The 16,491-nt window shown below is 42.1% G+C and overlaps 1 protein-coding gene and 1 pseudogene across 2 annotated transcripts in view; one reads left to right on the top strand and one right to left on the bottom strand.

Annotated features, from left to right (window-relative positions):
• Positions 1-16,404, bottom strand: part of ERI2 (ERI1 exoribonuclease family member 2) — a 253,255-nt gene extending 236,851 nt beyond the window's left edge. Inside the window, exons 1-7 of one of the 2 annotated variants that reach the window (XM_064520289.1) lie at positions 16,269-16,404; positions 15,932-16,071; positions 15,584-15,711; positions 15,212-15,368; positions 14,411-14,511; positions 13,199-13,280; positions 733-923 (exon numbers count right to left, since the gene is read on the bottom strand). In XM_064520289.1, the coding sequence (XP_064376359.1) occupies positions 757-923; positions 13,199-13,280; positions 14,411-14,511; positions 15,212-15,368; positions 15,584-15,711; positions 15,932-16,071; positions 16,269-16,291 (798 nt within the window). In that variant the 5' untranslated portion in view covers positions 16,292-16,404 and the 3' untranslated portion in view covers positions 733-756. Of the gene's footprint in view, positions 1-732; positions 924-13,198; positions 13,281-14,410; positions 14,512-15,211; positions 15,369-15,583; positions 15,712-15,931; positions 16,072-16,268 lie in introns of those variants that run through there. The other variant, XM_064520290.1, reaches the window with a different exon arrangement.
• On the top strand, positions 2,044-10,665 carry LOC135329934 (acyl-coenzyme A synthetase ACSM3, mitochondrial-like; annotated as a pseudogene).
• Positions 16,405-16,491: the final 87 nt, after the last annotated feature.

The raw sequence follows: 16,491 nt of genomic DNA, 5'->3' as shown, positions 1-16,491 counted from the left end.
TCAGATGCTGTTAAAATAGCTGTACTGGAGTCATCTTTGAATGGAACACAATCTGAATTGTGTTCATGCTGTGATTCTGGTATGAAAGCTACCTCTTCCCAGTCAGTCAGCAGAGAGAAACAATCGGAACTAGTACTAGTATCCTCCTCAGAGATATTAACTGAGGGGATGGTAGTGGAGACAAGCACTAGTCCTGAGCCATGTACTGGAGAGCTGTATTTGGCAGTAGTCGTCAGGTGCCCATTGCGGAACCCTTTCTGAATGCCTGTACCGCGAGATAGCTGTGGCTGTCCAAGAGGAAAAGCAAATCTGTCAGCAGATGCTGTTAAAGAGCTTTGGGCTTGATCATGTAAATCAGTCCTTAAGCTGCTGCTAGATGCAACATGGATGGCTGTAGAGGAATTGATTGTGCTTCTCTCCTGTTGTTCTCCTGTTTGTACGTTGGAATTTATCATAACTCCGGTAGCACTGTTGTGGTTTTCCTCCGCTGGAGAGCTTATTTTGCAAGTTGTATCTCCAGATGTTTCAGGTCTGCTATTACTTCCCAGTGGAGTCTTGTCAGTGAAGTTTATACTCAGTGTTCGGGAAATCAGGTTCCCCTTTGGATGTGCCTAGGGAGTCCCCAAATGGAGGGGAGTTCCCACAAATGGAGATTTGGGGAAATGAATCCCCAGAAGTAGAAATCAATGCTCTAAATTAATAAGCATATTAGCCTAATGATGTTCTGTTCAATTCATAGTCAAGATGCTGGGTTGTTTATTTGAATAGCTCATCTCTCATCTGGATGCCAGGCTCTGAAGCAAGTAGAAGGGAAGATGTGAAGAAGTTACTAAGCTTAGCCAAAGATTTAGTAACCTTCAGCACACATCCATCACAAATCATCCTCCAAGCAAGACGGGCAGTATTCCGAGAATCATCCAACCCTTGAAAAGAATGGTTATGTTCATGTTCTTCCTTTTAAACTACTGTTAGTGGGGGAAAAGGCATTCAGGTAAGGCTTACATAAATGGAAGGGATTCACGGAACTCTGACACATGGTTTTCTAGAGGAAGTTCGGAAAAGGGCAGTGGCAGTAAAGTTTCCTTTGCTGAACATCTAATGGTCATCTAACCAGAGTTTAATATATGGTCCTGATTACTAACATTCTTGTTTTGTTTTATCACTTATGTCAAATTCCGATTGTACTAATATTCTCTTACACTAATAAGATGTCCAGACCTATCCAGTAAGATCAAGTTTCCTTGATTCTCCCTCGATTTCCTTATTCTTCCCCCACTGTCTTTTTCTTTTGAACCCTAATAATTTGATGTTTGGCTGTGTTGTGCAACATACACTTCAAAGGACTAGGCCAGATTTCAGAAAAAAGCATAAACTTAGAGATGACAAACTCTAATCTTTGAAGCATCTGGTCTTTCTTATTTTGATGCTTTTGTTGAACAGAGCATTACGTAACTTGAAAAAGTTACAGTAGCTGTTTAGCTTTGTAAAAATATATATATATAAGATGAGAATCATCATATCATACTTACCAGAATGCTCCCGTCCTGCAAAAGCTATCCCCAGATCCTGCAAGGCACCTTTTGGCCCTTTAGGCTTCCTATTCTAGAATAACTAAGAAGAAAAATGCAGGTGATTAATATACAGCATTTCATAGCTTCTTCACGGTAAAGGAAAAACGACTTCAGAAATACCACCTCGCACTTAATAAATCTCAAGGTCACTGTACAAGTCAGGTGTCTGTTTTACAATTGAGGTAAGTAAGCATAAGGGTAAGTAACTTACCCTGTAACGAGTCAGAATGGGAAGAACCATGAATCCCTTCTCTCAGTCTTAAACTAATCCATTCTATCTTGGCCCTGTAACCATTCAGTTGAACTTTATGGCTTACACCCCACGGTTTATTCATTCATATTTATTATGCCCCAGGTTTATTCAGCATTCAATAAATGATGACTGTTTTCCTTCCTCAGGCTTAAATTAAAGGCAACATGTTCCCTAAATGAAGCATTTGCACTGTGCCCTGTTGTCCTGTAGGAGGGCAAAAAGCCTGAAAACCCTGCATTGTGGTGGGTAAGCGGTGACGGAGAAGAAGTGAAGTGGAGCTTTGAAGAGCTGGGAGTCCTGTCCAGGCAAGCAGCTAATGTACTGTCTGGTGCCCGTGGTCTGCAACCGGGAGACAGAGTTATTTGGATTCTGCCCAGGATCCCGGAGTGGTGGCTGCTGAATGTGGCTTGCATGCGAACAGGTTAGTAAAAGCATAGAAATGATTTATAGCTATGGCTGCTGTCACATACACCGATCATTGCTATTTAATAGACTCAGAACTACAAACATGCTAACGGGGATGATCATCACTGCCATGCTGGTCAACACCCTTCATGCCAAGTTTTGTCTTTATGGTACTTTTAGGATTTTTTGAACATGCTCTAGCTGTTAAGGAAATTCTGGGAGTCCGTGGACCTCTGTCATTCTCCTCTTTCCAGCACTTGTGATGCATCGCAAATGCATCGTCTTCTTAACTTACAATGCAATTAGCACATACTTACCCGAGTGTTTCACATGTTCCCCTGTGGGCTATGTTAAATACTCGGCTTGCCAGTATTTACAGCCCAGAATGTCTCGGGGCCTCACAAACACTAGCAGCATACCCTGTGAGGACAGGTACACCTGTATTTACTAGTGAAGAATACAAATCCAGAGGGGTAGCATGTCCCAGTGGCAATGCTTTCCACCCCAAAAAAGTCCTTCTGTTGGTTTCTTTGGCTGTCCCATGTTGAGCCTAGTATTTTCTAACTTGCAGTGATCCTCCCGTCGAATTTAATGCATGAAAAAGAAGGGTATATTTACAAATGCAGAGCCAAAGCCTGCTTTCAGCGCAGCCCTGTCCCACTAATAAGCACAAGGCAAGCTAGAGACTGTTTCTAGGTACAAGTACTGTTCTTAAATATTGAGAGTATTCTCCTTTAGGAACTGTCCCGATTCCTGGCAGGCAGCAGCTGACAGCAAAGGACATTCTCCATCGACTACAGAAATCAAAGGCAAAGTGTGTCATCACTGATGGTTCTGTGGCACCAGCTGTGGACTCAGGTGGGCCTGAATGGCAGTCTCTGAAAGCCAAGCTGCTTGTATCAGAGGGCCACAGAGAAGGATGGCTGAACTTCAGAGAGCTCCTGAAGTGAGTAACCACTACTGTGAAAGCGCCACAGAAACAATGAAAGGCAAGCACAGTGATTGGTTGTGAACAGGAAATGTTGGCACATGCCAAAATATTTTCCTCCCTTCAGGACTGCACAGTGGGAAAATGTCAATGTTTATGACACTTTTGCTTGCTGCAGAAGTTATTTTAGCCAAGCGTTTTCAAGAATGTGTAATTCACCCTTTCAAATCACTGTATTCCTCATTTTGCACATTTTAAAGGCATGCTCCTTCTGATCACCACTGCGTGACCACAAAGCGTCAAGACCCGATGGCCATCTATTTTACCAGTGGAACTACGGGGGCTCCAAAAAGGACTGCACATTCCCACAGCAGCTATGGCATTGGCCTCACAGTAAGTGGAAGGTAAGGCTATCACTTTAAATCACAGATGTATTTCTGTAGCTGGTAAATTGGCAGAAAGAAGGGGAAGAGAAGATTTTACCAGCAGCTCTGTGTTTCACTATTTTAAAAAGCAGCAGTTCTATTCAGTCCCAACAAGCCTTTTTTCTGTGCAACAAGGCGTAGTTGGAGGTTAGCTGCCTTAGTGTGTATTGCACTTGGCAGTCATACAGAGTCACTAACCTCTTTTTTCACATTTTCTTTAACTTCTTCTAAACTCTTCATTGTGTATAATTAATAGATTGCCCATTTACTGAACATCAGCAAAGAACAAGTTTATGAGGTGTGTACCATAAAAAGGGGGAAAAGACATGGCTCTTAGGCTTCTGAATTCATGCGTGACTGCTTTAGAGACAAGTCCCACAGGAACAAAATGCTGATAGTTCCGAACATAGGAAGGACTACACAGGTTCGTGAGATCTCTGAGTTTATAAAACTGTGTTGTTTAGAAAATTGGCGTAGCAATGCATCTCATTCTAACTGGCAAAGAGTAACAAATCAGAAGAGAGCAAACTAAAAAGTAAGTAAACCTCAAAGAATCCTTATCCCTACAATATGATTTCAACAAAACTCCTGCAATCTCATACCTATTTATTCAGCATCCTGTTTCGAGGTGGTATTAGCTTGTCCATCAGTATAATTTTTCTCCTAGAAAAATGCAACATCAGTCTATCCTGATGACATCTTCACTGCACTGTGACCCACTCCCGCTCAGAAATTCCGTCATTTGCTGATCATCATCTAGCCAAGAAAAACAGTGCTTCATTGGCACGTCTGTTGTTGATGTTTTAATATTGGCCCTCTTTCTGCCAAATAGAGATTGTGGACTCTTGCACTGTGTCACCCAGGTACTGGCTGGACTTGACTCCTTCAGATATATTTTGGAATACATCAGACACGGGCTGGGCAAAGTCAGGTTGGAGCAGCATTTTTTCCCCATGGATTCAAGGGGCCTGTGTCTTTGCACAGAAGATGCCCCGCTTCGACCCAAGCATTGTCTTTGAGGTAAGCAAGGAGAGCCCAGCAACAGCACTCTTCTCTCTGGCTCGTCCTCCCTAGATTTTCACTTCCCCAGAGCTATTCAGGGGCAGTATGCTGAAGAATTGTGAGCTTCACCAGGAAGTAAGCAACTGGTATTTCAGTAGTGGAGGCTGTAAACGTAAGCCCCCAAACACGAGAATCTTTAACGTCCCCAAATTTTTGTTCTGTACTCTGCTGAGAAGAGATTCGACTGCCCAAACCTGCAAACATCCATTCCTAGGCCTAAAAGTGAAGCCCGCAAGAAATGGGACAGGAGCTTGTGGAGCGCTTTGGTGGTGGTGTTAAAATGAGTGACAGCAGCAGATAATTGAGAATTTTGCTTGCATGCACTGTAGAACTGCATGTTAAGGAGTGAAGAGGCAGCAAGCCTATATTTCTTTAACAAATGGCACCAGCGTTATATTCTGTTACATCCTCTGCACGCAACTCTGTGAAAAAGACCACCATTATTCCTTTTACACGGAATCCCTTTATCATCATACCCACGTTACTGTGATGGCTGAAAATTGTTAGCTAACATTAAGATCCATTGAAGAACACTTTATCGGTCATTCCCCTCTGGAACGTCTGAAAAAGTAGCCTTATGGTTTCCTTTGTTTTCTACTTAAGTTGGAATTATGAAGAACTTCTGCAAGGGAGACTGAAAAGCTTTCCAGAGCACAAAGCTTGGGTGCGTTGAACTAGCTGTAAAAAGATGTAGATTCTGTTTTGAAGAAGAACCTGTTTAAATAGAACTGCTGTATATTCGTGTTGGCGAGTACAAAGCTAACTGCTTTTGTTCTTGAGTTTTGTACGCTGAATACAGAGATCGTTATGTTATCTCTTGTGATGTAGGTGAGACCTCACGTGTTTCAGTAGCGACATCTACTTTTTTTATTCTAATTCTCTAGAGTCTGTCAAGATTTCCCATAACAGTCTTCTGTTCTGCTCCAACTGCCTATCGAATGTTGGTGCAACATAGACTGTCCAGGTAAGCCAAAGAAAAGATCCTTATTAGTGTATTTGATCAAAATAGTGGACCAAATGCTCTTCTCACCTTGACTTTACTTCAGAGTTACAATGATGTAACAGCAAAGGTAGTCATGTATTTCTCAACATCTTGAATCTGACATATTAGGAACAAAGCCAGAGTAAACATTTCAGGGACAGCGTAACCATCACAGATGCCACAAATTGTAGCAAACTTGCATGAGACTTTGAAAAGCAGTTTAGCTGATGAAATAGTAGGATAATAATGATAGCGTAGCATGATTGACCTACTTTCCAAAGTGCTTTTATAGTTGGATTCCCCTTCCCTTTGTTTTTCCCCTGCATTCCCCCACTACCATGCTCTACAAGAATAGCGCGTGTCAGTGCAGCTTGGCAACTCTCCTGTGACTTTTTGTTACCATTTTGTTGGAGACCCCAGTTTAGATTCTAGGGTTAGAAACACTGTATCAATTACTAGATGTTAAAATAATGGAGAAATAAAAGAGCGTTTGCATTTTTGCAGATTTGTTTATGTTTAGCTCCACACAATTGGAATGGAATGTATAGGACTTGGTGAAGATTTTATTTTCGTGTAGAAAGGACTCCATGATCCAGGAATACAATAAGGAAGGGGACATTGCAGATAGATCACTGTCTGCTTAACTCTGCCAATTATTTGCTTTTTCTTTCCCACCAAGCTACAAATTCAGAAGCCTGCGGCACTCTGTGAGTGCCGGGGAGCCAATCAACCCTGAAGTGATGGGAGAATGGGAAGAGCACACTGGGCTGGATATTCACGAAGGCTACGGACAGGCAGAAACCGTATGTTCAGACACTTTGCAGCTACAGCAATAAATTCCATTAGGGTTGCCAAGAAAATGTGAAGAAGTCAATTAGAGTAATCAAGAGTGGGAAAATGTAGCTTGTAGAAGTCATAGAATAATCATAACAGTTGCCCCCCAAATCCAAAGACTGCTTTTCATGCCAGTGGGCTTTTGGCTTGGGAAGTAAAACAAAAAAGGTGTGTTCCTCATAGCTGCATGCCAAATGTTGCTTTCTAGACTCACCCTGGAATGGTTCTAGGCCGGCAAGTCCAGAGCGGTCCTAGGTCGCCAAGTCTAGAACGGTTCTAGGACGCCAAGTCTAGAACCGAGTCTAGAACGGTTCTAGGTCGCCAGGTCTAGAACCGAGTGGAGGGCGGTTCTAGGTCGCCAAGTCTAGAACCGTCCCAGATGCACCCTGGTATGGTTCCAGACTCACTGGCCTAGAACACTTTGCAGTCAACTAGTTCTGGGTCATGGGGGGGGTGGTGCCTGTGAAAGTTCCAGATTGAGGGGTTCCTGGAAAGGTTCTGGAGCCAGTGCACCTAGAAGCATTCTAGAGGTGTGGCTCAAGTCTAGAACCATTGTAGTTGAGTGAGTCTAGAACTGAATTGGAGATTCTGTCCAGAACTGTTTTAGGTCAGCAGGAGTCTAGTGCCATTCCAGGTCAAGGTTCCCTGGAAGAGGTTGCAGATTGGGACATTCCTGGAAATGTTCTAGGTTGGTGAGGCGAGAACATTCTCAGTCGGGGGGCTCCCTAGGGAGGTTCTAGTTCTGGTGATTTCTTGAAAGGGTCTACAGTGGCAAAATTCTTGGGAAAGGTTCTAGGTCTAGAGATTCCTAGGCAGGTTCTAGATTGGGGGATTCCTAGAAAAGTTGCCATTTATTTGTAGAAGTAATCTTTGGATATGTGGTTATAGTGAAGACTTAGTTAGTATTTCTCATGGAGATCATTTTCTACCTTTATTAGCTGAGCATTTTAAACTGAAGCTGAAGACTGGAATTAAATTGCTTAGTTAAGGAAGAGCAGGACGGAATGTTTCATGGTGAGAACAGAACTGCTGAGGCAGATTCTAGCACCAGATCAATTTGTAATATTGATAGGATTTTAGTGTCTTTCTTTCTGCTCTTAAATTTTCCCACCACATTACTTATCTTCCTCTCTGAACTCTTACTAGCTTAATTCCCTGTTTGCATAGTGCTTGGAATTCCTCAGAGACAAGACATGATGCAAAGTACACTGGATTACTAGTATTCTTACAAGGCAGTTGTCAGGGCAAGTCCCCCCCCCCCCCCACCCGCACACACTTCTCTAAATTGTTTTCCAATGAAGAAAAATATTTCAGTTAAGTATTTTAAACAAGCACCAAGATTCTATAATCTCAATTTAATGTTTTGTCACGTGGTTCCAAAATAATAATAAAATGGTATTTTGTTTGTTTTTAGATTATAGATGAAAACAGTAACATTCTGCCTCCTGGAAAAGAAGGAGATATTGCCATCAGAGTAAAACCTACAAGACCATTTTGTCTTTTCACTTGCTATACTGTAAGGACACTCCTGCAGTTAAATTATATGCCCTGTTAAATATCCGTCATGAGGAACGCGCTGCCTCATTTCATTCACAAATACTCTGCTACCTGGCTTGGAAAAAAGCCTGTGGGGAGGGGACAGGGGTTTTCATTCCTTCCTGCAGATGCTCTTCTGCTTACACAGAGACTGTCCTACCTGGCAAGTCAAGATCCACTTTCTTTCAATAATTATGTCTTTTATATAAAGTGAAAGGCGTCAAGGACCCCTTCGTCCCATAATACTTCATGGCCTAATGGCTAGGAGCAGTAGGAGCCCTCCATTCAAATCCCTTCCCTGAATTAGGGTAGACTTGGGCTTTGTGAAATGTTTCATGCACAGCAGGATTTTCTTTCTTTTTTCTTTTCTTTTTTTTTTTTTTTTTTTTTTGGTAAGAATTTTCGTTTCGGTCCAACAGCCAGGAAAAACAAATGCACAGTGCTTTTAGTTCTGACAACTAGAAACCTAATTAAATTTTATGAGTGGTATCAGCATATAGTCAGGTTTTTCAAATAGTACTAAGTGTGTGTATGCTGCCTAGATAACCTCTTCCAGCAGTCAGCTGCATTTGCTATGCAAAGAGCACTTACCTACTTATTAGTTAAGCTGTGCTGATCCTAAACTTGTCATTGGGATGAAAAATATCGGGATAGGAGATGCTAGCAGTACAAAGGAGGGAAAAAAACCCAAAACATTACAGGATAATCACTTAAAAGCAAATTCTCAGGACCATTTGCTTGCATATTTCGTGCAACCTTCAGTGGTTCCTAAAGCCATAAGCCATAATATAGTATTGTTAGAACTTGAAGTCACAACTGGTAAAATGTACTCATGTATCACAGTTTGTTTTTTATTCCTAGTTTTATAGCTTCGTAATGTTGAATTAAGAATTCCGCATTATGCGTTTCCTGTATTACAACTCACTTGAATTTAATGCACATGACCATATGTACCAGTCTAAGAAGCTGACTTTTTCAAATATTTGCGTGTACTATAACTTAAATACTGACTATGCTAGAGTACAATTTTCATTTATTTTCAGGCAATTTTGTTTGTGAAATGCAATGTAATGTTTCCTAGGATGATCCAGAGAAAACCGAGGCAACAATACGCGGGAAGTTTTACGTCACTGGAGACAGGGGGATTCTGGACGAAGACGGATACTTCTGGTTTGTTGGAAGAGCTGATGATGTCATCAATTCTGCTGGGTAATTTAATGCTTGTAAACAAGCCCTCATTAAACTTGGATAATCCTGGTGATTCAGCCATGACATTGTGTTATCAAGCATAACTCAGCCCCTTTCTTCCATTTTAAAGCTATCGCATTGGCCCATTTGAAGTAGAAAGTGCCCTAATAGAGCATCCTGCAGTGGTGGAAGCAGCAGTTGTCAGCAGTCCGGACCCCATCAGAGGCGAGGTAGACAAGTTAAACACGCTTATCGTCTCATCCATAGCTTTGTGCATGGCAGAGCTAATAAAGGCCGACTCCCAGCGGATTTGCCTAGCTGTTGGTTGAATTTTTAAGCTAAATTTAAATCAGTATTTGCACCCTAGAAGACACTGGAGACTCCACATAGGAGCAAACTGTCCAAGATGATTGCCCTGTTGCCAATAAGACAAAAGTAGCATATGAAGCTTTTCCTGTCACTGAAATACTTAGTGCTTGGTATGTTTTGAGCATGCATAAACTGCCTCCCCAGTCCAGACAAATACTGAGCACACACAAATGTTGAGAAAGCTGTCTGCCCTATACATTAGTTATTCTGCAGTTTGTCTGCAAATGTTTTGTTTAAAATTCACATCTTACTGTTGTGTTATTGTTTCATTGGCATTTGAACCCCTGCTCCCTTATTTTTTTAAGGTAGTGAAAGCCTTTGTTGTTTTAACATCCAAGTATGTTTCACATGATCCAGAAAAACTGATGCATGAGCTACAGGACCATGTTAGGAAAGTTACTGCTCCATGCAAGTATCCTAGGAAGGTGGGTGCTCAAACACAACTCTTTTAATTATTCATCACCATAGAAGAGTTGGCATTAACTACTATATGACTCACAAATATATGCTACTGAGGTTAAGAAAAAGTCAAACTTTCAGTAAATGGTATTTTATCTTTTACTGCAATTTCCCCCCTCTCCTAATAGATGGAGTTTGTTCAACAGTTGCCAAAAACTGTTAGTGGGAAGATCAGAAGAAATGAACTGCGCCAGAAGGAGTGGAGAAAAGTTTAGAATTACTTGCTGCTTTTTTATATCTTTTACAAAGTCAGATATTGCTGATTTACCCTGTAATGTAAAGTAAAAGACATTATAGTACGGCCTTCTTAGTTTAGGTTTTCACAAATTCTGGTCTGACTCCCAGCCCTTTGGCTGTCCCACATGCTACAGTAACAGCCCATGGCAAGCAAACAGGCAGAGTGATACAAATGAAATGGGAAACACCGACAAGAGCACCGTAGTTGGTCCATGTTAGATAAACGTAATAAACAATTGTAGGCATTTTGTCTTTATTGTTGCTTAATTCAAATAAAACAGGAAAAGTTTGAGAGCGCTGTTGTTTGGAGAATCACTTTTCAGAAGTGCAACAATAAATACATTTTTAAAAGTTGCAGCTCAATACAAGTATGTTTAGAAAAATGAGTATAAATAAAATCTGTATCATGACAGTGATGTTTAAAGACTGGACTAGTAAAGAGTTTAAAATACATGATAAAATAGAAGTGTAAAATATTTACCATCAGCTGTTCATACTTTAATTTTAGCACTCGCAGCTTGATCAGTTCTCTCACTTCATTAATGAGATAGTTTATGACATGCTTGAGCAATTTCCACTTTTATTTACTTTAACCAAGCATGTCATTTTGGTCCCATTCTCAGAAGACACATCTAAGATCATTCGACCGTCCTGATAATAGTAAGCAGCAACAAGTAATTAAGCTTAAGATCTGGACAAAACCCCATCAATTTTCAAGTTCTCATAGAGGGTCTAAGACGCAAGTATTTCTTGTGGGAAGAATTTCCTGCAGTGTTGGAAGAAGTTCCAGGAGAGGTCAAAGCATCTGCATTCACAGTGAGAACATTAGATTTCTCTTTCAGAAATGCATATTCCCACTTGAAGTATCCACAGCCTTTCTTATTGCCTTCCTGCTTACTGACAGGACAACCAAAAAATGCTTTGCCGTGATTTGGACCGGTATTTGATACATACAGTCTTTTAGCTCTTCGACCACAATGACACAGAGGGGGGGTTGGTTTTTCATTTTTGGCAGCTCTTACAGATTGATTCAAATTGACTGTGGAGTTCAGAATGGCAGGAGACACTTTGGACAAGTTTGAACTTCTTGAAGGTAAGCAATGACTAAAAGATGCAGTCTTCTCTTTATAGATAGCAAAAGAGTGTTTTTTCGCTGGTGGGAACATTTTTGGACTTGTTGGCTTTCTTTTAGGAGCCTCGGGAGTGGAATCATTTCCAGTTAATGCTGAATGTGGTGAAGTAGCATTTACCTTTGCAGGTGGTAACTTAAAAGCAGAAAAGTTTGAAGTCTGCCTTTGGACCACTCCTACATTACAGATCATAGTATCAGGACTTTTGTAAACGATAGACTTCCGAGGTTCCACAGGTACCACAGTTTTCCCCAAACTTTGAAGATCTGAACTCATCACAACTGATGCTCTAGAAATTGTTGTTTCTTCAGATGCTGTTAAAATAGCTGTACTGGAGTCATCTTTGAATGGAACACAATCTGAATTGTGTTCATACTGTGATTCTGGTATGAAAGCTACCTCTTCCCAGTCAGTCAGCAGAGAGAAACAATCGGAACTAGTACTAGTATCCTCCTCAGAGATATTAACTGAGGGGATGGTAGTGGAGACAAGCACTAGTCCTGAGCCATGTACTGGAGAGCTGTATTTGGCAGTAGTCGTCAGGTGCCCATTGCGGAACCCTTTCTGAATGCCTGTACCGCGAGATAGCTGTGGCTGTCCAAGAGGAAAAGCAAATCTGTCAGCAGATGCTGTTAAAGAGCTTTGGGCTTGATCATGTAAATCAGTCCTTAAGCTGCTGCTAGATGCAACATGGATGGCTGTAGAGGAATTGATTGTGCTTCTCTCCTGTTGTTCTCCTGTTTGTACGTTGGAATTTATCATAACTCCGGTAGCACTGTTGTGGTTTTCCTCCGCTGGAGAGCTTATTTTGCAAGTTGTATCTCCAGATGTTTCAGGTCTGCTATTACTTCCCAGTGGAGTCTTGTCAGTGAAGTTTATACTCAGTGTTCGGGAAATCAGGTTCCCCTTTGGATGTGCCTAGGGAGTCCCCAAAGAAATGGAGATTTGGGGAAATGAATACCCAAAAGTAGAAATCAATGCTCTAAATTAATAAGCATATTAGCCTAATGATGTTCTGTTCAATTCATAGTCAAGATGCTGGGTTGTTTATTTGAATAGCTCATCTCTCATCTGGATGCCAGGCTCTGAAGCAAGTAGAAGGGAAGATGTGAAGAAGTTACTAACCTTAGCCAAAGATTTAGTAACCTTCAGCACACATCCATCACAAATCATCCTCCAAGCAAGACGGGCAGTATTCCGAGAATCATCCAAGCCTTGAAAAGAATGGTTATGTTCATGTTCTTCCTTTTAAACTACTGTTAGTGGGGGAAAAGGCATTCAGGTAAGGCTTACATAAATGGAAGGGATTCACGGAACTCTGACACATGGTTTTCTAGAGAAAGTTCGGAAAAGGGCAGTGGCAGTAAAGTTTCCTTTGCTGAACATCTAATGGTCATCTAACCAGAGTTTAATATATGGTCATGATTACTAACATTCTTGTTTTGTTTTATCACTTATGTCAAATTCCGATTGTACTAATATTCTCTTACACTAATAAGATGTCCAGACCTATCCAGTAAGATCAAGTTTCCTTGATTCTCCCTCGATTTCCTTATTCTTCCCCCACTGTCTTTTTCTTTTGAACCCTAATAATTTAATGTTTGGCTGTGTTGTGCAACATACACTTCAAAGGACTAGGCCAGATTTCAGAAAAAAGCATAAACTTAGAGATGACAAACTCTAATCTTTGAAGCATCTGGTCTTTCTTATTTTGATGCTTTTGTTGAACAGAGCATTACGTAACTTGAAAAAGTTACAGTAGCTATTTAGCTTTATAAAAATATATATATTAAGATGAGAATCATCATATCATACTTACCAGAATGCTCCCGTCCTGCAAAAGCTATCCCCAAATCCTGCAAGGCACCTTTTAGCCCTTTAGGCTTCCTATTATAGAATAGCTAAGAAGAAAAATGCAGGTGATTAATATACAGCATTTCATAGCCTCTTCACGGTAAAGGAAAAATGACTTCAGAAATACCACCTCACACATAATAAATCTCAAGGTCACTGTACAAGTCAGGTGTCTGTTTTACAATTGAGGTAAGTAAGCATAAGGGTAAGTAACTTACCCTTGGGAGTAAGTTCTACCCATGGGAAGAACCATGAATCCCTTCTCTCAGTCTTAAACTAATCCATTCTATCTTGGCCCTGTAACCATTCAGTTGAACTTTATGGCTTACACTGAATAGCCTTGAAGAATACAACTGTAAGTAATATCTTGGCACTATTATTTTACATGATGTTTCAGCAACTGTTGTATATTGCAAAAGCATAGGCATACCATTTTGGCACAGGTGTAAGTGCCTTTTAAATGAGAAGCAGCGTATTGCTATTCAACCCAGGTATCTCGTTGGACCACAAAAGAGGGGAATAGTCACACTTTGTTTTTAGGGCCCTAATTCTACTGCCTAAGTTAGGAGCGTAAGCACCGGGAGTCAGTGGACAGCTAGACTCCTGGATCCTTTTGAAGCTCCCCTGACTACACAGGGGAACCCTACGTTAGACCTCTAAAGATCCAAATACCTCTCAAAACACACATGTTGCAATGTTAAATGAGAACTACATAATACACATTCATTTTTTCAATATACATTCCCATTCATGTAAAATATATATTCATTTTTTCAGTATTACTCATGCTGTTCAGAATACACTTACTAATCAAAGCCCCATTCACATGCTGGAGTCATAACTCCTCGTTAAAAAGATAAGGATTACTATCTTCTACACAGCAATAAGGCAGTAATGAGAGCATGAAAAAACAGGGAAGTCAAAGCAGCAAGCAGAAGAAAAAATTTCAGAAAAACACCACCACTTAGCAAGTTGTTTTCCAAGAATTAAGATTTGTATTAAAACGCACATAGTTCTAGGGCAGGGACTTTGACACTGAGTGATAGTAATGTACATGGAAAGAAAGCAAGTGGCTAACTAGTCACTCAAATATACAATATTGGCTTCTAACTTTAGATACATTTAGCATTAAGGTGATTAGATGGGTATAAATGTTTCACAGTACTGATTTTCTCACTCTGTATGTTGCTTTGAGATCAATCCAGGAATTTAAAATGTCAGGTTTTCGCAGCTGCTTCCTTTTACACTCATAGTGCAAACACACACCCAGGTCCCAGTCTGCACACAAGAACAAATACAAATAAACCTTTCATTTTTTAGTCTTGATGATTACCAAACAGGTATTTATTGTATCTGAATAAAGTGGAGGTTACTAAAGACACTAAACAGTTCAGCAAGAAGTAATGCAACCATTTACAAAATAGCACATGCGGAATATGAGACATTTGTTTAACTGGGCAGGTAACCAGCGGCATTACATCCATCACTAAACAGCTGGCCTAAACTTGGCTTAAAATCTACATAAAGGAACAGAATAGCCACATGCTGGTAGCATCCTGTACTGCTGGACAGGAAATACCAGCTAACGCATCCATATGAATTCTTTCCAGGTGAAAAGCACTAGGGTTGTTTCAGTCAGACATCAGGACAAGTGAGACGTCATGATGGGTAAAGATCTTAAAGATCTCATTAAGGCGTTTAAGCCCATAAGAATGTTGACACGATGCACTATGTGTAAAGCAGAAAGATGGGGTAAGTATTGTAGACCACAGAGACAAAGATGTAGTGAACACATGAAAATTTAATATTTTTTCATCTTTTTAGTCTTATCCCAACATGATATAGCCTTAATTCCTAATAATAGGATTTTGGACATACAGGTGTAACAGAAATTGGAGGGCCTCTCACTAGCACCACCAAATGTTCATTTTTTTGTGTGCATTACTCCACAGTAAAAGCAAAGGAAAATTGTATTTACCTGTCCAAGTAACAAAGGTGCATAGTTTCGCTTCTGATGTAGAATGACTTGGAATATCTGAATTGAATAGAATTTTCTTCTCCTCTTGTATCTTTTGAATCCATTTCAAAAACTGTGATAAGCAAATATTTAGAGGGACCGCTTCATCAACTTGATTCTTTGTAAAACAGAAAAAGAAGCGTATATAAAGGTATTAATACACACTGAAATTAGTTTGAGGCTTAGCTCTCAAAGAGCGATACATTTACTGTTCAGTCTCTGATAACGTTTTTTCTGCACCTAATCCAGAAAACACTTCTGCTAACTTCAGATCTTAGAACACTTGAGTGCAATTAAAGGCCTCTTTAAAACACTACTGTAGGACAACTATACCTGTGTTATGCCAGTCAGGTCTGTACAAAATTCGGAGAGAATAGGGTGCTCCTGAGGCTGGACATAGGTGTGAAATTCAGATTCAACTTCTCCTGTCGCCGTGTTTAGCAGAACTGCTGGAAACTCAACTATGACAAAAAAGAAACAAAAAAGCAACAGCCTCGCAACACGACAGAGCAAAGCCAGAAGAGTTAAAGCTGTTCACAGAGACGGTGGGTTCGCGTTAATCGGGGGTCGAAACGTCACGAGCTAAGGCCCCACAAGGAAACCCCGGCTCTAGGGCGCCTCTCTCGGGCAGGGCCCCCCCCCCGCCCCGCTCCCTCCCCGGGGCTCCCCGCGGCCACTCACTGGTCTCGGGGCGGCGGCACCCCGCGTCCCGCCAGCACGTCGCCTCCAGGTCGATGACGCTCACGTAGCTGAAGCGCTGCCCGGCGGCCGGGGCGGGCGCGCCTCGCGGCCGCGCGCTGCTCCGTACCAGCCCCAGCTGCCTGCGGAGGGCGGCGGCGTCAGGCCGGGCCGGGGGTCCGCCTCACCCCGGCCCGCCGACACCCCGCACCGGGGCCTCGGACGGATGCCCCCCGCCCCCCGTCCCAGCCCCTCCGGGAGCCCCAGAGGGAGAGGTTCCCTCCTCCTCCCCCCCCCCCCCAACCCAACCCAACCCAACCCCCGGCGGCGCGGCCCGCACCTGGCCAAGCGCTTGGTGGCCATGGCGGCCTCCCTCAGCGGCGGGCGGGCGCGCGCGCGGCGGCCATTTCAAACCTGCCGCCTCCGGCTGCGGGCCTGCCCCCAATCCGCGCCCTCGGCGGATCGGCTGCTCTGGCCTGCGCGCGGGGTGCCGGCGCGCCCTCGCTGCTCATGCGGAGGCAGGCCGCGCCCGCCGGCGTCAGGCGTAGGCAGTCGCGGGCCGA

This window comes from Dromaius novaehollandiae, chromosome 14 (assembly GCF_036370855.1).
Source record: "Dromaius novaehollandiae isolate bDroNov1 chromosome 14, bDroNov1.hap1, whole genome shotgun sequence".
NCBI lineage: Eukaryota > Metazoa > Chordata > Aves > Casuariiformes > Dromaiidae > Dromaius > Dromaius novaehollandiae.
The sequence above is the reverse complement of the archived record's forward strand: the minus strand, read 5'-3'. Positions and strand labels throughout refer to the sequence as shown.